At 43.0% G+C, this 21227-nt stretch overlaps 1 protein-coding gene across 6 annotated transcripts; it reads left to right on the top strand.

Annotated features, from left to right (window-relative positions):
* The first annotated feature begins 1813 nt into the window (after positions 1-1813).
* On the top strand, positions 1814-8841 carry LOC135523984 (GATOR2 complex protein WDR24-like). Of its 6 annotated transcripts, none has more exons than XM_064951052.1 (12): positions 1814-1890; positions 2670-2725; positions 3234-3309; positions 3652-4135; positions 4376-4553; positions 4747-5419; positions 5966-6075; positions 6181-6302; positions 6955-7077; positions 7262-7602; positions 7870-8054; positions 8207-8841. In XM_064951052.1, the coding sequence occupies exons 4-12, from the start codon at positions 3655-3657 to the stop codon at positions 8373-8375; spliced, it is 2382 nt and encodes a 793-aa protein (XP_064807124.1). In that variant the 5' UTR covers positions 1814-1890; positions 2670-2725; positions 3234-3309; positions 3652-3654; the 3' UTR covers positions 8376-8841. The 6 variants fall into 6 exon arrangements, with proteins under 6 accessions (XP_064807124.1, XP_064807127.1, XP_064807128.1 ...); XM_064951055.1 differs by having other exon boundaries at positions 2670-2771; XM_064951056.1 differs by having other exon boundaries at positions 1828-1890; positions 2603-2725; positions 6973-7077.
* The last annotated feature ends 12386 nt before the right edge of the window (positions 8842-21227 follow it).

Here is a 21227-nt window from a genome sequence, read left to right as displayed (position 1 = left end):
ATGAGGGTCAAGGACCGTAATGGTCAGTAGTGGAAAGACACAGGAAAAAGAGAGATCGTGATACAGTAAGCAGTGGAGCATCTGTAAGGAAAGCATAAAGACGGCCAAGGTAGGAAGCAAGAGTAATGATGTGTTAGGGTGGAAAGTGGTGATAGTGTTTGATGAGACCACGGGGCCTCATTTACACCCTATCTGACTAACTATTGCCATAGAGAAAGAGGTAGGTGAAGTCAAATTAGTTTGGTTCATTGGAAATGGTAAATTGTTAACATGTTGTGGTAGCAAGGCTCAGCAAGAGAAGATTCTGAAAAAGGAAAACGCTTAATGGGATGAAATTAAAGGTTGATCAGTAGGAAAGAAGGTCAAAGAAGTGAAAGCCTATCAGTGCTGCTGAGGTTTGAGAAGGTTATACCTGGAAACGTACAGAGAGGATTCCTTAGTTTCAATGTCAGAGAATTTGTCCCATCTGTAGTGCGGTGTTTTAAATGCCAAAGAATGGGACATGTAGCTGTTCAATGTAAAGGAAAGAAAAGATGTGCCGCGTGTGGAGGGGAACATGATTACGGTGAATGTGGGAGCAAAGTGAAGGTTAAGTGTTGTAATTGTGTGGGGGAACATTATGCATCATTTGGTGGATGCAAGGTGCAGAGAGGCTCAGAGATATATAATTAGCCATGCTGTATCATATGTAGAGCCTGTAAAACAGATTGGTGGAACTACAGTGTGGAATGATGGAGCTTCCACGGCTACTCCTGTACTAAGTGAACCTAATGTCGGTGCTGGGTCATTCCTAGTAAGCGGTGCCTTTTCTGTCCCCAGGAAATATCAGCTCTTATTTAGTGTAAAATGTAGATTCCAAAAGTTTTTAAATATGTCAGGTGTTTAAAAACACCAAATATGGATCCTGAAAGGGAATTTTATGCATTTAAACACTTTTTTTTCAGTGGATGTAGATGTTTTTGCCATGTCTCCAGGTGTTATTTTTATTTTTATTTTTTATTTCACCTTTATTTAACCAGGTAGGCCAGTTGAGAACAAGTTCTCATTTACAACTGCGACCTGACCAAGATAGAGCAAAGCAGCGCGACACAAACAACACAGAGTTACACATGGGATAAACAAAGTACATTCAATAACACAATAGAAAAGTCTATATACAGTGTGTGTAAATGTAGTAAGATTAGGGAGCAACATGTAGACTTTGGTATAAGCCTTAAAAGAATAAAATGTTTAAAATGTTTCTTCATTATTTTATAGTGCTAGTTAAAGTAGCTTTCATCAATAACATTTTTTAAGATTTTCTGTTTGTCCCTGATACCACTTTCCACCCTGTTAGTTTGTTGTAATTCTCAAATGAAGAAAACAACCACTTACTACAATGATACCATATTCAGGAAGTGTCATAATTTCTTTGGTGGGAAAACAATGGTGCGAAGCTAAATAAATATAAACACTCAGTTGTATCTATTTGTCATGTTTAATGTTATTTGGCTGTATGTCCCACTCATACATTTCCAACCTGCTATTCTAAATTATAGAGAAAAACATAATTTAAAAAAAATGTAAATATGTTTGATAGCGAAGTTAAAATCCGGTTCAAGTGTTCACCACTATGCTAGCTCAATCTTGCTCACTCACAGAGCGATGGCTAATTTATTGATTGATCTTACATTCCAGCACAGTACGTGGCGGCATGCACTTAAACGATTGTTTGCGGACCGCCATGATATCGAAGAAGAAGAAGAAAATGAAAACGTGATGATGAGTGAATTCCTTTTAGAGCATGTACTTCCGTTTTGTAATGCTTGTTTTTGTTAAATTCATGTGAATGACACTTACAACTTCCGGTTCTCTAGTGCCGTGAATTATTTGTTGTTGTTTAGAAGCAAGGTAAGTCCTACAAAATGAGGGCCAATTATTGTGTACTGAAAACATTTATGTAGAGAAATAACAGTAAATATCTCGTCACGCTAATGTTCTGAACCTGTTCGTGAAAGATTTCGCAACATTGGTCATCTGACTGTGACGTTGCAACTAGCTACTTTAACAAGCCAGCTACCTAGCTGTGTATCTGGCTCCCAGGTGATTTCTACCTCCAAATTAGAAGACAAATGTTCGATATTGATTTGCACTCATTGGCTGTGTGTCTCAGTCATGTTGTGTTTGGTGTAAGGTAATTCTGAGAACATAAACATCAAAATGTGCATGACAGCCACCCTAGCCAGATGCTAGCTAGCTTAGCTCTATTTATGTTAATACTTCAAATGACAACCAACGTCCCTAAACATTGCATAGTTTAGTGGCTACATTGTTTTAAGCTATTTATGTAGATCTCAGGTTTATGCATCTTGATTTAGGTAGAACTGGAATTATCACAAGGTTAACAGGCCATATTTGTTTGTTTATGTTGTTAAACTCACCCCTATACCAGACCTGACCATAGGTCGTGGACTGTGGTCATGCTAATGTCATCAACAATTACTCTAGGTTTTGGGACCCAAATTACAAAGTATAGTGTGTGTTTCCACAGACTGCAGCATAATTCGCTTTAGTATGAAGTAAAGCTGCGTAAACCATAACAAGGCTCTCCCTCCTCTTTCAGCACCTTAGTGTGTCATTCTTTGCTGTGGTCCAACCTCAACCAGGGTCCCTTTGTTATAATCACACAGGCCTCTGGAGAGCTGGGAACATTAAGCAGTCTGCCATGCACCTCCGGAAAATGGAGGTGAATATTCTCTTAAGCCATTTTATAGAAGACTATTGGGTTGTAGGTAAGCTGTTTTGGTATAACTTAATGTGAATGTTCAATCTGGTTGTAATATTTGTCTCCGCACCAGTGATGTATCCTTGTAGCTATTCTTGAGAGAACTTTGATCTTGAAGAGTTGCTATGACAGTCAGGCTTTTTCCTCCAGCTTAGACATCGCCACCTGAACAGGAAGGAACATTGTCTTAGTAGAGATTGTTTAGGCCTTGGTTCTATCAGGTCGTGCCTGGCTGGTTGGAGCAAAAACCTACAGACACTATTATTAAGTGGGTTACCTTTCTCAGCTCTCCAACATGAACATAAGTGTGGATTTATTAATTACATTTTTGTACTTTTTACATTTGTGTATATTGTTAGATATTACTACACTGTTGGAGCTAGGAACACAAGCATTTTGCTACACCCGCAATAACATCTGCTAAATGTGTGTGACCAATACAAAGTGATGTTAATGTGCCTTTTCTCAGGTAACCTCTGACAGGACTGTATGAGGAAGCCTCTGTGTTTCTTTAGAAGCAGAGAAGACCACCGCTGCTATTTGAAGTAAGTCCATAGGATTTATTTGTGCGAGATTAGAGGGTCATATAAATATGTGACAGACCACTGCCAGCAGCACAGCTCAAGTACCAAACTGATCTCACCTCAATGTGTAGTGCCATCCTCTGGCGGAACTAGGGGCATTCTTTTAGCATTTCCCAATAAGCTAGAATGGCTTTGTCCATGAATTAGAAATGTGGTGGTTGTTGAATGCTGTTCTGACTGTGCCAATGAAAAACAGTTATTTGCAATGTGCAAAAGCCATTTTTGTTTTCTTGTTGTGTACCTCTGCTGCTTTGAGTCTCGCACCTTCCCTGAACCAAACCACCCTTCTATGTCCCCAACCAGGCCATGGAGAAGATGTCTCGGGTCACTACGGCCCTAGGCAGCAGCACCATCAGCGGGCGCACCATGTTCTGCCACCTGGACGCGCCCGCCAACGCCATCAGTGTGTGCCGCGATGCCACGCAGGTGGTGGTGGCCGGCCGCAATATCTTCAAGATCTACGGCCTGGAGGAGGAGCAGTTTGTGGAGAAGCTCAACCTGCGCGTGGGCCGCAAGCCCTCGCTCAACTTCAGCTGCGCCGACGTCATGTGGCACCAGATGGAGGAGAACCTGCTGGCCACGGCTGCCACCAACGGGGCAGTAGTCACCTGGAACCTGGGCAAACCGTCGCGCAACAAGCAGGACCAGCTGTTCACCGAGCACAAGCGCACAGTCAATAAGGTGTGCTTCCACCCCACCGAAGTCTACATGCTGCTTAGTGGCTCCCAGGACGGCTACATGAAGTGCTTCGACCTGCGCAAGAAAGAGTCTGTCAGCACCTTCTCAGGTATGTGTGTGTGGGGACTCTTTGCACTCTTTGAGGTTGAACACAGGAGAAACACCTTCAAAATACCTACCTGCTTATGTCCAGGAATGCCTCTGGGCTACAAAACAAACAGCATCTTATTTGTTTACCACTGTCTTAGATTAAATTTCAGACCATATGTTAAACCGCACTTTTTGACATATGACATAAGGAATAAACCTGGCCTGAGGACATAATTTTTTTCTATTTTATTTCTCTCAGGTCAGTCAGAGAGTGTAAGAGATGTTCAGTTCAGCATGAAGGATTACTTCACTTTTGCTGCTTCCTTTGAGAATGGTAATGTCCAGCTGTGGGACATACGGAGGCCAGACCGGTATGAGAGGATGTTCACAGCCCACACCGGACCTGTGTTTTGCTGTGACTGGCACCCCGATGACAGGTAGGGAGAGGCTTTAGAGAAACTTTAGTGAAAGACATGTCGATGCATGTTGAAAAAACATTGATGTTTGCATTGGTTGACCATTAATCTAAAGTGAACTTGCTTTAGATACAGTAATCATTCTTGCTCACAGTGTGACTGTTAATTGACTTAAATTATTGTGCATTGCTAATGTATTGGTCTCTGTCTGCAGGGGCTGGCTGGCCACTGGTGGCCGGGACAAGATGGTGAAGGTGTGGGACATGACCACCAACCGGGCCAAGGAGATCTATTGCGTCCAGACTATTGCCTCGGTGGCCCGGGTCAAGTGGCGTCCTGAGAGGAAGTGGCACCTGGCCACCTGCTCCATGATGGTGGACCACAACATCTATGTGTGGGACATCCGGAGGCCCTTCATCCCCTTTGCCACCTTTGAGGAGCACAAGGACGTGACCACAGGTATTGTGTGGCGCCACCAGCACGACCCCTACTTCCTATTGTCAGGTTCCAAGGACAGTACGCTCTACCAGCACATGTTCAAGGATGCCAGCCGGCCTGTGGACCGGGCCAACCCTGAGGGACTGTGCTTCGGCCTGTTTGGCGACCTTGCCTTCGCTGCCAAGGAGAGCCTCATCAGTGGCGACGCCAACAGGAAGCCGTACCCGGGTGGTGACCGCCGCTACCCCATCTTCTTCTTCAAAAAGCCCGACCTGACGGAGCAGTTTGCCCACGTGTCCAGCGCCCTCAGCGTGTTTGAGTCGTCTTTGGAGAGCAAGCGCATGGACTGGTTTGTCAAGACGGCACGCCTCTACCTCCTCAGCGGCAAACCCTTTGCCGAGCTGTGTGACCACAATGCCAAGGTGGCCAAGGAGCTCAACAGACCTCAGGTCAGTCAGTCTGCCCTTAAGAGATGAGCTGCAGTCATTTACATACACTACCATTCAAATGTTTTGGGTCACTTAGAAATGTCCTTGTTTTTGAAAGAAAAGCAAAAAAATTGTCCATTAAAATAACATCAAATTTATCAGAAATACAGTGTAAACATTGTTAATGTTGTAAATGACTATTGTAGCTGGAAACGGCAGATTTTTAATGGAATATCTGCGTAGACGTACAGAGGCCCATTATGAGCAACCATCACTCCTGTGTTCCAATGGCACGTTGTTAGCTAATCCAAATTTATCATTTTAAAAGGCTAACACAACATGCTACAATAGTTATTTACAACATTAACAATGTCTACATTGTGTTTGATCAATTTTATGTTATTTTAAAGGACAGAAAAAATTAGCTTATCTTTCAAAAACAAGGAGATTTCTAAGTGACCCCACACTTTTGAACGGTAGTGTATATCTAATTCAACATTTTTAAGGAACTAAGTTGGGTTTTGCTGCTCCAAAAGCAAACCTCTTTCATATTTTCCCCACTTGAAGGTTTCCACTACATGGACGATGCTTCGGATCATGTTCTCAGACCCAGCGAACCTCTCAACGCCGGGTCCAAATCACATTGGCAAATTGGGCACCCTTCCTTTAATGAACAGGTACTTCCCACATGCTTCACATAAACGCATAGGCTGTAAAATTGTGTGGACAAACTAAAGACTTTTAAAAGTAAAATCTTTAATCCTTTATTTTGTCTGCCCTAGTTTCAGTATGAAGGAGATGGGCATGGGGACGGAGAGCAGGCTGGACCGCAGTAAAGGAGAGAGCAGACAGGACAATATTCACCTAGAGCTTGGGAACTCGCTAATCAACAGCAACAATGACGGTGAGAGTGGACTCTAAAAACACTCAAGCTGCTCCCACTTCACTAAAGAAATTAAGAAACATAAACGCTGAGTGTACAAAACATTAGGAACACTTGCCTAATATTGAGTTGCACCCCTTTTTTGCCCCCAGAACAGCCTCAATTTGTCAGGGCATGGACTCTTCAAGGTGTTGAAAGTGTTCCACAAGAATGCTGGCCCATGTTGTTTCCAATGCTTCTCACAGTTGTCAAGTGGGCTGGATATCCTTTGGGTGGTGGACCATTTCTTTTTTTTTTCCACACAGGAAACTGTTGAGTGTGAAACCCAGCAGTGTTGCAGTTCTTGACACACACAAACCGGTGCACCTGGCACCTCCTACCATACCCCATTCAAAGGCTCTTAAATATGTTGTCTTGCCCATTCACCCTCTGAATGGCACACATACACAATCCATGTCTCAATTGTCTCAAGGCTTAAAAAAAACCTGTCTCCTACCCTTCATCGACACTGATTTGAAGTGGATTTAACAAGTGACGTCAATAGCATTCCCCTGGTCAGTCTATCATGGAAAGAGCAGGTGTACCTAATGTTTTGTACACTCAGTGTAAGTGGTTCTTGTGAACTACATTTAGTAGTATGTGACTTACTATGCTAGATGAGTAAAAAATATAGATATTTGTCCCACTGCAGAGAATGAAGAGACCGAGGGAAGTGAGGGCCAGGCGGAGTACATGTTTGGTGATGCTGAGCTGGACGACGATGACCTCTACTCAATGGAGCATGACAACCAGGCCGGTGAGTCTCTGACCCCTATATAGGTCGTATACATTCAACACTGACAACTTGGATGTAACCACTAGCCACCACTAACCTTACATGTCTATTGCCATAAACATTTAAGTTACAGCCATGATTGAGGGCTGGTCTATGATCTACCCCAAGTACTTTCCGAGCGTGTTCTTCTCTCTGGTGTTTTCAGTGGAGGAGCAGGAGTACACGCTCCCCCAGGAGGCCTTCCCACTGCGCCACGAGATCATGGACAACCCGTTGGCGCCGGAGCACCTGCAGCAGGACAAGGCCGACTCGCCGCAAGCCAGCGGCAACGAGGCAGAGGTCATGTGCTTGACGCCCATCGAGTCCTTCTCCCTGATCTCAATCTCCCAGCCACTGTTCAGCCCCCATCTTCCTGCCCCCTTCTTCTGCCCTGTGGTCAGGGAGATGCTGAGCCATTATGCTGAGCAGGGCGACGTGCAGATGGCTGTCTCCGTGCTCATTGTCCTGGGAGACCGCATCCGCAAGGAGATCGACGACCTCACTCAGGTCAGAGCTAGGGATATAACAGTTGTCATAGTGTTCTATAACACTATAATAATGTTAAAAATCTATGGTCGGTTCCTGAAGTAGAATCTATCATATGATTGTGTTGCATAAACTTTATTGGGATGCTCTTGAGATTTAACATGGCTGATTGCTTGACAGAAAAAGTTATGATGGAGATTAGAGTCTTGGTAATCTGATTATTCTCCAAGCTGGCAAATATGTTGTTCATTTCAGCATGTTCTAATAATATATGTGACCCTATTTCAGGAGCACTGGTACATGTCCTACATTGACTTGCTGCAGCGTTTCGAGCTGTGGAACGTGTCCAACGAGGTCATCAAGCTGAGCACTTGCAGCGCCATCACCTGTCTGAACCAGACATCCACCACTCTGCATGTCAACTGCAGCAACTGCAAACGGCCCATGAACAACAGGGGCTGGATCTGTGACAGGTATAACTTAAAACCATAACGTATAACTTTGGCCCACCTGACACAGGGAAGGGTTAATAACCCATTAGAAACAATATAGAGCTCAAAGTCAGAGAACATTTGAAAGTTAGACCAATATGTCTTAACACTCGACCTCTTTGCCCATTCCCCAGATGCCACCAGTGTGCCAGCGTTTGTGCCGTGTGCCACCACGTGGTGAAGGGGCTGTTCGTGTGGTGCCAGGGTTGCAGTCACGGCGGGCACTTGGAGCACGTGAAAAACTGGCTAAAGAGCAGTTCCCACTGCCCGGCCGGCTGCGGTCACCTGTGTGAGTACACCTGACCCTCCGCTCCACCCCTGCCCAGCTTGCTCTCTGTGTGAGGGGGAGCACCACACCTCAGTGCCTGGCTCACCATGGCCTGGGTCTCACACTCCAGGCTGGCGTCTCCTGAGACTGGGGTCCACAAGGGTCTGGCCATGGTAGCAAGATGGCTACTATTGGAAGACAGGTGGGTAAGACTGGAGACCAATCCACAGAACCAGTCTGAGAGGAGGACATGTATGTACCGTATGGAGCACTGTTAAAAGTTTGATGGGCCCCTGCCCTACTCAGTGCTCACCTTGGCAATGACCGAAAACTTGAAGTTAAGTGAAAACAATCATTTGTGAATATATATATATATATATATGCTGAGATGGCCTTTATTTTTAATTTCTTCAATGGCTTGATCAGGTGGCTCTCACACAGTTGGGCAGACCTCTATGTTCAGCACAGTGTTTTCTATGGCAATAAAACATTTAGACAGAAGCTCAGCTGTCTCTGTACCATAAACCATGTGAACTCGTATTACCGCTGTCAGTGACCTTTTGAATGGGACACATTGCCATAACAATTATTATGGAACTAATATTTTAAAAGGAATAAGTTACACGATATTAGACAGGTTAACTTGTGTTTACATCTTATTCATTACAATGTAAAATGAGTCATTAATAATCAGACTTGTGTAACTTTCAAACTAAAATGTTTAGGGATGAAAAATAGCCTGGAAAGTTAAAATGTGCATTAGATTTGATCATTGAATAGGTTCACTGACATGATGCAAAACATGTATTTATTCACTACATTCACTGTGGTGAATGCTTAAAGAAAGATATAAACAATCAAAATAAAATGGGAAGTTTGTGTGGTTCAGAGAGAAATATCCCAGAAAAACATTACAGAAGAGACTACTAACATGGGCGTAGTGAAAGATTAACACTGGAGGTTACGGACATTGTTTTCGTCTATAGGGATTTTTTGTTCCAGACATTACATTCAGAAGGATGACACTTCCTAACATGAATCGGAATACATTTTAAGATATCTTAATGAATTTAAAAACCACAACCAATTTTAGGGGATATCCAACACATTTTCAAAAATGAATTTACATTTTGCTTCCTGTTGAAGATAAGATTTGTTAGAAACATAAGTGATCTTTAATTTGTTTGGCTGCATCACTGATCACAGCATGTGTATTCAGACAGACCCCTTCCCTTTTTCCACATTTTGTTACGTTATAGCTTAAGTCTAAAATTGATCAAATATGTTTTTCCTCCCTCAAATCTACACACAATACCCCATAATGACAAAGCGAAAACAGGTTTTTAGAAATTTATGAAAATGTATTACAAAAAAAAAAACTTAAGTATTCAGATCCTTTGCTATGAGACTCGAAATTGAGCTCCGGTGTATCCTGTTTCCATTCATCTTTGAGATGATTCAAGAACTTGACTGGAGTCAATTCAATTGTTTGGACATGATTTGGAAAGGCACACCCCTGTCCTACAGTACCAGTCAAAAGTTTGGACACACCTACTCATTCAAGGGTTTTTCTTTATTTTTTACTATTTTCTACATAGTTTGTCTTGTATTATTATACAATGAAATAACACACATGGAATCATGCAGTAACCAAAAAAGTGTTAAACAGCGTAGCCAATCTTGGCATTCTCTCAACCAGCTTCATGAGGTAGTGAAGCCAGACCCTGGCTCTCTGCAGGTGAGAAACGTGTCATTACACACCTCATGATTAAGTAGTTGGACATAGATTGTTGTATTCATTAACTGAAGATACTCACTTTACATTGGCATTCTGGGCCAACAGGAACTTAACCATCTGCTGGTGCAGTGGAGCAGGGCTGTCCAGCCTTGAGTCCTTCAGGTCAAACTCAGCACCTTGTTTTTGGGAGAACTCTTTCCATAATGTACAACACCACCACCCATTACACTAATGTTCAACCTAAACTTGAGGTTCATTTGCGTTACAAATTAAAACAGTATTTGATTCAGAGAAGTACATCTGACCTGCATTAGGAAGTATGCAGGGTTTTTATTCCTACAGCTCGCTGCCAGCGTAAGGGGTGTCAGGCCTTTGCCAGTGGCCATTGATATTCACTTCAGCCTCCAGCAAGAGATTAGCAATGTTGACATGCCCAATCTATGAAGCATACATCAGCGGAGTCCAGCCACCAATGTTCTTTCTATCCACGTTCGCCTCCCCTCTAAAAGGCCATAGTATCACATTACTATCAATGAATGTTGTGAGAATCATCTCTCACACCAAATTCAACATTGATGAGGTACTCACTTTTTAATACACTGATGCTACATCATACAGGCCAATGTAGCAGGCAGTGTGGCGGTGGAGTGGTACATCCAATTCCTCAGGTCGTACTAAAGTGTTAATGTCCCCTAGCCACAGGGAGAGGCTGACACCAAACTGCTCCGATTCGCATCATCGCTCAACTCCGACATTCCTACCCCAGCACAGAGCTGCAATCTGCACACAGGTGCCCAACTGAGAAAGATAGCAGTGGTGAAATTGTTTCTAGCTAGCCAACTTTAGCCTGGTCCCATACTGTATGTGCTGTAACCAACGCTTCTCTAGCTAGCTTACAAAACAGGCCAAGCTAAATTGTTGCGCCCTTTTTGGGGGATGGGACTAAAAGCTACCAACTAGCTGGCTATTTGCCATAAGATACCGACCCCACCGTTAACGCTTGTTTAAAGTGAGCTGCACTGGGGTCTGAACACAATCATGGTTACATTGAGCCAGTGCGAGATATTGCTCGGAAAACATACCTCAATGCAGGGATGGGATATGCCAATGTACTCCAAATTGTACCTTTATCCACACTGCTCCATCGAGAAGATTAAAATACTGCTAGTTTTCCCAGAAAACGGCCCTTTTCTTCTAGCTAGCTAGCAGTAGTCACCGCAGCCATTTTTGGAATGGCACGTCTCATTGGGACTGAGGAACTGATCCAGGGCGAGGGATCCTAAGAGGCTCCCTGTGAGTAGGCAGAGGCAATAGAGTGATTAAAAATAAACATGTATTTCAGTAAGGTTGGCTTCTGCTTAATCAGTGGCCCGCCCCTGTGAAGGGACTTGGGCTTTAAAACTTTTAAAACACACCTTCCTCTCCCTTCCTATATAAGCCCTTGACGACAATATAACCTCCTGTTCCGAGGACGTGAGGTCGACGTCAGAATGGTTCAGATAATAACTACAGAACGAAGCCAACATCAGCGTGAGCTTTGGTTGCGAATGGTATGAACTTTGAACTCTTATTCACTACAGAAGTGATACCTCCTAGCCGTTGAGTTAGCAACAGCCAACCGCTGCAAACGAGGGTTAGGAAGGAACAGAGTATCCCATCTACCACACAACGACGTTACTACAACGTATTCAATTTACCAGCAGAGACATTCTTCAAAGGACTCGGTTGGGCAACACGGCCTTCCATCTACAACCAACCTACCGAAGCGCAGCTCAGAGTAAATATTTATTGCATTTTCCTTTTTCCAAATGGGCGGTAATTTAGAATGCATAAGATACTGTATTTACGATAGCACAGCTTCGCCCTTTGTTCATCAGTCTTCCCGCTCTTTCACTCAAACCCAGCCCCTTTTCTTTTGTGTAACCAGCTGTCATATCTGTTCCGCCCACCAGGGACGTTTTCCTTTATGACGTAATCAAGTTATGATTTAAATATGTGTATGTGTAATTCTGTGTGACTAGTTAGGTATTTAGTAAATAAATAATTAAACCCAATGTTGTATTGCTGATTCAACTTGTTAGCCAGGGTTAGTGCAAATAATCCAATAATTTACAGCTTTCAGATGAGACTGAATTAAGATGACGATTAATATTGACTGTTATTGATGTAAAATATTACTAGGTCTTTAAGAGTTTATTCGGAAGATAACAGCTCTATAAATATTATTTTGTGGTGCCCGACTTTCTCTAGTTAATTACATTTACATGATTAGCTCAATCAGGTAATATTAATTACGGAGAAATTATTTTATAGAATAGCATGTCATATCACTTAATCCGGCATAACCAAAGACACGACATGATGCACACCTTGATAGGATTAGTGTTCCCACAGGGCCATATCTCCATGTTACAGCACTTGTTTATGGAAGACAAGAGGCAGCCACCTGTAATATTTAACTATTTAGCATGCTCCAAACACCTGTGTGTAATTTGGAAAGTGTAACGGAAGTGTAGCTTCGTCGGATGGTGGTACCCATAGCAGTATGGATCTATATAGAACTGCTACAGTAAGTATAATTTTTTGCTGATTAAAGATAAGTGCCCTATATTTCGAAAGCCATATCACAAGCAATGCTTTATTGAAGTTTCTAAACTTTAAAACACAGCGTTGGGATTGAAGTTCACATGAGGTTGTCGTGGGCGAAGATAGTGGCTGAAAACGGTAATTATTGGATTTGGCAGGTGTGTTCCTTGGAGCACGAGGCTTGTACCGATGGTCAGGATAAAGATGAGTCTGTGACATTTTTGAAGAAGGAGGGCCACTGCCTTTTGGCTGATCCATTTGTGATTTCAGGGTGGGTGAAAACGGAGTCGGGTGCTGTGGAATCAGTGAAGGTAACCCAAAGTGGTCTTGTGATGATTGTTTGTGCTTCTGCTGGTCAGCGGGAGTAGGTGCTTCGCGACAAACAAATTGGAACAAGAGATGTGACTTGTTTTGCTCTCAAGAAAAGGGCACCATTACTGGGTTAGCGGTAAATGTGAAAGTGCTGTTTCCTAGATTCCTGGTGTTTGTGATGCTCATTGTTTGGTGCAGCGCAGACAGGGTGGCGTGAATGGTGAAACAGAAAAGTCATTGTCTGTTCTTTTGATTTTACCTTTTGAGCCTTTATTAGAGCTAGGAAAAAAATGGATTGAGGGGGGGGAACAGAATTCATCCTATTTCTTTAGACTTGAGAAATTTCACTCTAAAAATAACACTATCCATAAGTTAAACATTGATGGTGTTTATTACAGATGACCAAAAACGAATCGCTAAATACTGTAGCAATTTGTACAGAAAAGTGTATAGCTCTACTTACTGTCAGGAATCCACAGATATGTTTTTTAACTCACTGAATAATGTTAACTCTATCAGTCATATAGAATCTTAAATAGTGTAATTAACCCATCAAAGTTGAAGAGATTATAGTCTATCAAACATCTAAAGAACAATAAATCACCAGGTGTTGATGGAATTGCATCAGTATTTTACAAATTATTTTCTGAACAAAAGAAAATCCTTATTTGAAGTATTTTTAGAGAGTATTAAAAACAATGTTCTCCCTCCTACAATGAGTCAGGGATTAATAACACTGATACCTAAGCCTAAAAAATAAGTGCTGCTAATCGATAACTGGCATCCAATTTGTCTTCTTAATAATGACTATAAGATATTAGCCTTACTACTTGAAAAAATAATTAAAGAAGTCCTGGATGCAATCATTGATGAAACACAGTCTGGCTTCATGAGGAACAGACATATTTCTAACAATGTCAGACTAGTATTAGACATACTTGACTACTCAGACCTAATAACTGAGGAAAGCTTCATATTGTTTTAAGATTTCTATAAAGCATTTGACACTGTAGAGCATCAGTTTCTCTTCCACTCTCTTGAGAGACTTGGCTTTGGGATTTTTTTCTGTAAGGCTATTAAGACTCTCTATGCAAATGGTAACAGCTCTATCAAATTGAAATATGGCACCTCACCTAGATTTGAGTTAAAGAGGGGAATTAGGCAAGGTTATCCTATCTCTCCGTACCTGTTTTTATTAATCACCCAACTTCTTGCAAATTCTTTAAATAATAGTCCTGTACAAGGTATTTCCATAGCTGGTAAAGAAATTATTATAAGCCAGCTGGCTGATGATACTACACTTTTTCTGAAAGACGCTAACCAAATTCCCATATCGATCAATGTGATGCAATCCTTTCCAAAGCGTCTAGTTGTCAAAGATTGTGTGGCACCTTCATATTATGGTATTCCAGTAAAAGAAGAACTTACATATTTAGGCATAACCATTACAAAGGATCAAAAGTTTAGAGGCTTACTAAATTTGAACCCTCTTATTAAAAATACCCAGAAGAAGCTAAATCAATGGATATAGAGGGACTTATCTTTAAAAGGTAGAGTCCTAATAACCAAGGCCGAAGGTATCTCTAGAATAACATATGGCGCTCTATCTTTATATCTTGACAGTAAAATAAGCAAGGAGATAGACCAGATGCTTTTCAACTTTCTTTGGAGAAACCGTACCCGTTACATTATGAAAACTGTTGTAATGAACACTTATGAGAATGGTGGACTGAATTTTCTGGACTTTACTACTTTAAATAATACCTTTAAGATCAATTGGATAAAACAATTCCTAAGAAGACCCACTTTTATCTGGAATTTTATTCCTCATCATGTTTTCTCTACATTTTACTTAACTTCATGTTGTTTTGCAATAATAATATTGACAAAATTCCAGTGAAACTTTCTGCTTTTCATCAGCAGGTTTTCTTGTCATGGTCCTTAATTTATACACACAATTTTTCTCCACACAGATATTATATATGGAATAATCGGGATATATTGTATGAAAATACTTCTTTGTTTTTAGAATATTTGTTCCGAAATAATATCCTATTGGTGAGCCAACTGGTAAATGCAGAGGGTATTTTACTCTGTTATAAGGAATTCTTAGCACTTTACAAGGTCCCTGTAACAACTAAATATTTTGCAATTGTTTGAGATGCCATTCCCTCAGGTGTTGCTCTGTTATTCAGGAACGTGTCAAGACCTGACCCTCAGAGCCTACCTTCTATTGACCCTGTTGACTCATCAGTAGGAAAGATTTGTTTCTCTTTTGGTCCATTCAACAACAGAGCGATATGAACCTTGTTTCAGCAGGATGTTGTGTCATGTCTTTATTGGAATGGATTTATTGATAATATCTGTTGGAAAAAAGTGTGGATGTTGCCACACACATACCTACTTGTTAACAAAATTAAGGAAGTTTACTTTAAAATTATTCATAAATATTATCCTGCCAACCACTATATTAACTCAAATTGCTCCTTTTGTAATGACCACCCAGAAACAGTGTTGCATCTTGCAAACTGTGGCAAGACATCAGTAGATTTATAATTGAACACATTTATGAAGATTTTACACTATTGTGGAGATATGTACTGCTTGGATTCTTTACATACGATAGAAATAAGCTGAATCATTTTTATGTAATTAATTAATTTATTCTTTTGGCCAAATTTCATATACACAAATGTACATTTCCATACAAAAAAACACAATTTTCTTACCCTACAAAAAGAAATTGAACTGTATTTTAAGACAGTTAAATACTCTACTAACAAAAAATGCTGTTAGAATTGTATGTCCCTTAAGGTCCTTGTGTAATTGTAATGTGATATTGTACCCCCCTAGATCGATTGTCCATTGTATATCATCTATATATACTTGTGTTCCCTCATGTACTTTCTGTATTGATTTGTTGTTAATAAAAAAAATAACTTAAAAAACAACATGCGGTCATCCTGGACACAGCTTCCAGTTCATATTACCTAGATGACCTGAATGGCACCAAAACATTTCTACGGATCATGGGGAAAGTGGTCATAACTAGCCAAGCATCATGGTCGATGTAGTCGTTTTCATTCTGCCTGAAGAGAATCAACCGGGAACCCTGCTGGCCCGTGATTTGTCTGTGTCAGCACGCTGTCCTATGTGATGGCAAATGTAGTAGTTCGAATGGATCACTATTTAATTAAATATCTCGATTTTCAGCAAACTTCTAAATAATTCACTGTGGGGGTTGAACTAATTTAAGAGACCAAATATATATTTTTTTTGTTTGGCCGTTCTGGCGATCGTAATTTACATTGGATTTCTAGGGCAAACCAGACACTGGGGGGCCTGCATTATTTACACCGGGCTGCATAGCAGTAATCCCCAGCTTTACAGCCTGTCTGATCTGGCGACCAACGGTGACACAACAATGAGAATTGGGTTGTCGATCCGTACCATTTTCTTGACTACCAGCAGAGCTAGCTGGGAAAACATGCTCTTGACGAACCCAGTCGGGAGAAGAATGAAAACCTCTTCTCCCCTAGGAAAAGCTTTGCAGTTATTTGCTGTTTCAATTGAGTTATGCCTTCCAGTTCTGATATAACTGCTCCTATAGCAGCATCAACACCAACAACCTCAAGAACAGCCATTGTTATTGCAACTTCTTTAAATTTGCATTGGCGGATCGTAACCGACTGAAAGGTGCATACACCGCCACCTACTACACTGGAGTGTGAAGGCTCCCCATCACAGGAGGTTGGTGGCACTTTAATTGGAGAGAACGGGCTCGTGGTAAAGACTGGAGCAGAGTAAGTGGAACGGTATCAAAAACATGGTTTCTATGTATTTGGTGCCATTCCATTTGCTTCGTTCCTGCCATTATTATATGCCGTCCTACACTCAGCAGCCTCCACTGCTCCCAATTCATCTATTTATTTCAGCTAGCCCCATTGTTCTGGAGTGTGAATTAATTACACTTTTGTGACAAAAAAGGGAGGGGACAAAGGACAGGGAAAAGGGAAGACAAATTGCCCTACCAACTAACCACACCTATTAAAACCTCACCACTATCACACTACTTGGCTCTGTCTGATCCTACACCAGGCCGGTTGCCTGGGAGGACGGGACACTATCGTTCAACACACCTTGTAACTCCTCTGCAGCAAAAGTACTTCTCTACATCTGACACCACAAATATGTTCTGTGGTTTACATTCCATTTCTGCTGTACAGTTGATAACCAGGGCTATGAATGCTAAGAAGCCAACCTTACTGAAGCACATGTTATTCCTATCATTCTTTATTGGCCTCGGCCTACTCACAGGGAGCCTCTTAGGATCTCCGCCCTGGAAACATCTTCCTCTGCTACTACTCTTCACTGCCCCAGCATACTATACCTTCTGTAGTACTCTGATCCTGGCAACCTTAACCTGCCTTTCTCTCACTGGAAACGTCTGATCTCCAGCACCATGGGTCCCCACAATGGACAATAGCGTGTATTCATGAATGGCAACGAAGCCAGACTTCGGCCAAAAATGTACCAAAAGAAAACGTAATAATTAATAATCGTTTGTGTCTCTGTGTTTCATCATTTTTCTTTAGTTCACAAGAGGCTGAATGTATCTCACAGGAGAAGGCATCCAAGTGAGGTGAAACAGCTCCCCTCTGTTTCTCTATGTGTAGGCCATCTATCTGATGATGTCTGGTCCAAATGAGTATGAAATTATTGCCACCCATAGCATTGAATGCAAGGGAAGCCAGTGAGCATTTGGCCTCCATTGATTAAGAAAAAGTATAAAAAATGAGCCAATTTGTTCGACGCACCAAAAAAAAGTGTCAAGGGAAGCCAGCTTAGATTTTGGCCTCACTCCTATCAAATCCCATTGAGCGCATACGTCATTGACAGAAACACTTGAATTTTTGCGTCTCATTGTGTTGTTGTCCTCCGGTGGCTAGCTAGCTAAAATTGGCCCTTTCCTAAATTAGCCATGGATGGAGATAGGGATTTGGACTTAATAAGCTTAATAAGCGTGTACTGTATGACAGAGTGATAGACCGTTTTGTCAACATGAAAGAGAGGAGGATGCCATTGGTGTTTCTCTGCAAGTAGGGTGAGTCAATATGTTTTTCAACTTGCACAGATGCTCACGTACACACATACACACACAAACACAGAAATCAGAACCATGGACAGCCATATGATGTTTAGTTTACGTTGATAGGACAATTGTTTCCAGTATCATTTAGTTGTCACTGTATTAGACTGAGCAGAGCTGATTTGGTGATGTTGAAATGGTGCTGGAATAGTGGAGGCAGCATTTTATTTCTTTGCGACTTACGGTAACTCTCTGTGGTTCTAAATCAATAGTTGTTTAGTGGTCCAAAAATGGCGGAAACGTTAACTTGCTTAACCATGCTATAGGTCATGTTAGTGTACATGAAATATGCTTTGTGGACTTCACTGTACAGGACAGAGGTTGCTACCTGGTTTTGTGATAATTTATAATTTATTCTTCCACTGTGTCTTGGCTTCCCCAGTGATTTTACCCACACACCGCTACTGGGTTCCCCTACAGTTAACACAGACATCCTTTTCCACCGATATTACACATTCCTTTGTCTCAAACCTCCTGCACACTCATGACATTTAGTAAGTGAGGGGCTCAAACGGTTTGAATCTGGTCGTTGCCACTTGTATCCGTGTAGCGAAACTGTAAAAAAAAAAGCCCTTCGGCCAATCAGCAGGTTTGACTGGACATTTGAACTCACTCTAGCTCAGTGTTTTTAGACATTGACAGAAGAAGATGCAAGTTTGGCTGGCGACCGAGTTTACAGTGTTTATTTTAGAAGTGTTGTGCATGCATCAGCAATAACCACAAAGATCACTTTAATGTGTGTGTGTGCTAATGTGTGGTGAACTTGAGAATAAAACTCTTGATACAGAGACACCTGCCTGGTTCTTGCAGGACCGCCTCTATTAGGGTCAGACCAAAGTAGAGTCAGAATTAATTCACTAGCAGGTGAGGGCATCTACAGCCAACCGTTCAGACAGTTCCAGATGGACGTTTTTACATGGTCCTTCGAGCAGGATTCTGACCTGGCTACAGTGAAGATGTTCCAGTACCCAAAAGAGAAGTTGTTTCTGCGCCATATGGGGCTGCTGTCACCACCCACAACACACACACACGAAGCCTTCACTTTCCAGAGGAAGATGAGCTGCTAGGTCTTACCCACGTCTCTCATCCTACAGTCGACCAGCCCGACTCCAGGCCTCCTCAGTGGTCAGCTCACCAGTGAGGAGCTGCTGAGGGAATATGAGGATCTGAGTCATGAGCAGCAAGAGATCAGGAGGGCGTACTCTGCGGGAGCACCGGTACCGCCACTACTCTCCTGGAGTACCACCACAGCCAATACTCCCCAAACAGACACCACTCCAGGCCTCCCCGGCCAGAGTATTCACCACCTCCACAGGTGGCCCGGTTATTCACCAGCTCGTCGTCGCTCCAGCCCCCCCGGCTGGAGTCTATGCCATTTCTACCAGAGCTTCGAGAGCGTCACATAGTTAACGAGACACCCACTTCAGTTGTGGAGCCACAGCTAGCTGATGCCTTAGGGCTTGTACTTGCTGCCATTGTAGAGTGGTCCTCTCCTCCCAGTGGGGACCACCTGCTGGTCAAGGCAGACACTTGGGTGCCCAATCGGATGCCGGCCCGAGAGGGTGCCTGCTCTCTCAGGAGCCCCGCCCTGCTCCTGGCCAAGAGCCTAAGCATGTGGTGGATTATTTGCCCTTTCCTAGGATGGAGCCCAGACGGTGGGGCCCCTCCAGTCACGGCCTGGTGGGGTCAGACTCTTCCGGTCTTTCAAGCCTGTGGCCACGAGGACTCAGCCCTTCCTCCTGGCTCTGTCAGCCCCTGCCTGGTCCCAGACTTGGGGTTCTTGTTTTCCCCGCCTGCTAGCACCTTGCTAGTTCCAGCTTCAAGGACTCTGGTACTTCCAGATCTCCCAGACCTTGCCTCAGGGGGCGCTCCAGTCCTCTCTTTGGGGCACCCACCAGATGTCACCCCTATTGTTTCCCATGACCTAGCTGTCCAGTTCCTTGTCCCCAGGGTAGGGTTAGAGTCCCCTTCTTCCATGGTAGGGTAAGAGTTATTTTCCTTCCCAATAGATTCAGAGCTCCCTTCCTTCCCAGTGGGTTCAGAGTTCCCTTCCTTCCTGTAGGTTCAGAGTTTCCTTTCTTCCTGGTAGGATCAGAGTTCCCCGCCACCACGATAGGGTCAGAGTTCCCTTCCTTCCTGGTAGGGTCAGGTTTAGAGTTCCGTGCCTCTCTGCTAGGCCTTCAGCGCTGTGCCTCACAGGGAGGCTTTGAGTGTCCTGCCCCTCAGATAGGCTTTGAGTATCCTGCCCCCATGGTAGGATCTAGAGTTCCCTGCCTTCCCGTTAGGTCCAGTCTATCTTGTCCCCTCTGTAGGTTTTCAGTTTACATTCATACCTGAACTTTAGTCTCTGGCCGTAGTTACAGGTTCATACTGTTCTGACTTAGGTTGCTGGACTCCTGCCATACTGCTAGGCCCCCAGTCATTTGCCATTCTAGGTTTACAGTTCCCTGCACTAGTAGACCCTAGGTATCCTACCCAGCTAGGACCCACGTTCACATCGTTGTCAGGGATCGAAGACCCCCACCTTATTGGGTACACAGCGCCCTAGCCTGTCAGCCTTAGAGCCCCCTGCCCTACCAGGCTCTAAGTTAGGTGCCCTGTCTGTATGTTTGCAGTCTCTCTCCCTGCTCAGACAAATACTTCCGGCGCCGACAGAGATGGCCGCCTCGCTTCGCGTTCCTAGGAAACTATGCAGTTTTTTGTTTTTTTTACGTGTTATTTCTTACATTAGTACCCCAGGTCATCTTAGGTTTCATTACATACAGTCGAGAAGAACTACTGTATATAAGATCAGCGTCAACTCACCATCAGTACGACCAAGAATATGTTTTTCGCGACGCGGATCCTGTGTTCTGCCTTACAAACAGGACAACGGAATGGATCGCATGCAGCGACCCAAAAAAACGACTCCGAAAAAGAGGGAAACGTGGCGGTCTTCTGGTCAGACTACGGAGACGGGCACATCGTGCCCCACTTCCTAGCATTCTTCTTGCCAATGTCCAGTCTCTTGACAACAAGGTTGATGAAATCCGAGCAAGGGTAGCATTCCTGAGGGACATCAGAGACTGTAACGTTCTGTGCTTCACGGAAACATGGCTCACT

The sequence above is a fragment of the Oncorhynchus masou genome, chromosome 31 (genome assembly GCF_036934945.1).
Source record: "Oncorhynchus masou masou isolate Uvic2021 chromosome 31, UVic_Omas_1.1, whole genome shotgun sequence".
Taxonomy (NCBI): domain Eukaryota; kingdom Metazoa; phylum Chordata; class Actinopteri; order Salmoniformes; family Salmonidae; genus Oncorhynchus; species Oncorhynchus masou.
Note: the sequence above shows the minus strand (reverse complement) of the source record. Positions and strands in the feature narration are given on the sequence as shown.

What these genes read in the sequence shown, in the direction of transcription:
- LOC135523984 (XM_064951052.1), top strand. Translation starts at nt 3,655, where the DNA reads ATGGAGAAGATGTCTCGGGTCACTACGGCCCTAGGCAGCAGCACCATC. An exon ending in AGGAGCTCAACAGACCTCAG is followed by an intron (nt 5,420 to 5,965) that starts GTCAGTCAGTCT and finishes CCCCACTTGAAG; the next exon opens with GTTTCCACTACATGGACGAT. An exon ending in AGGGGCTGGATCTGTGACAG is followed by an intron (nt 8,055 to 8,206) that starts GTATAACTTAAA and finishes CCCATTCCCCAG; the next exon opens with ATGCCACCAGTGTGCCAGCG.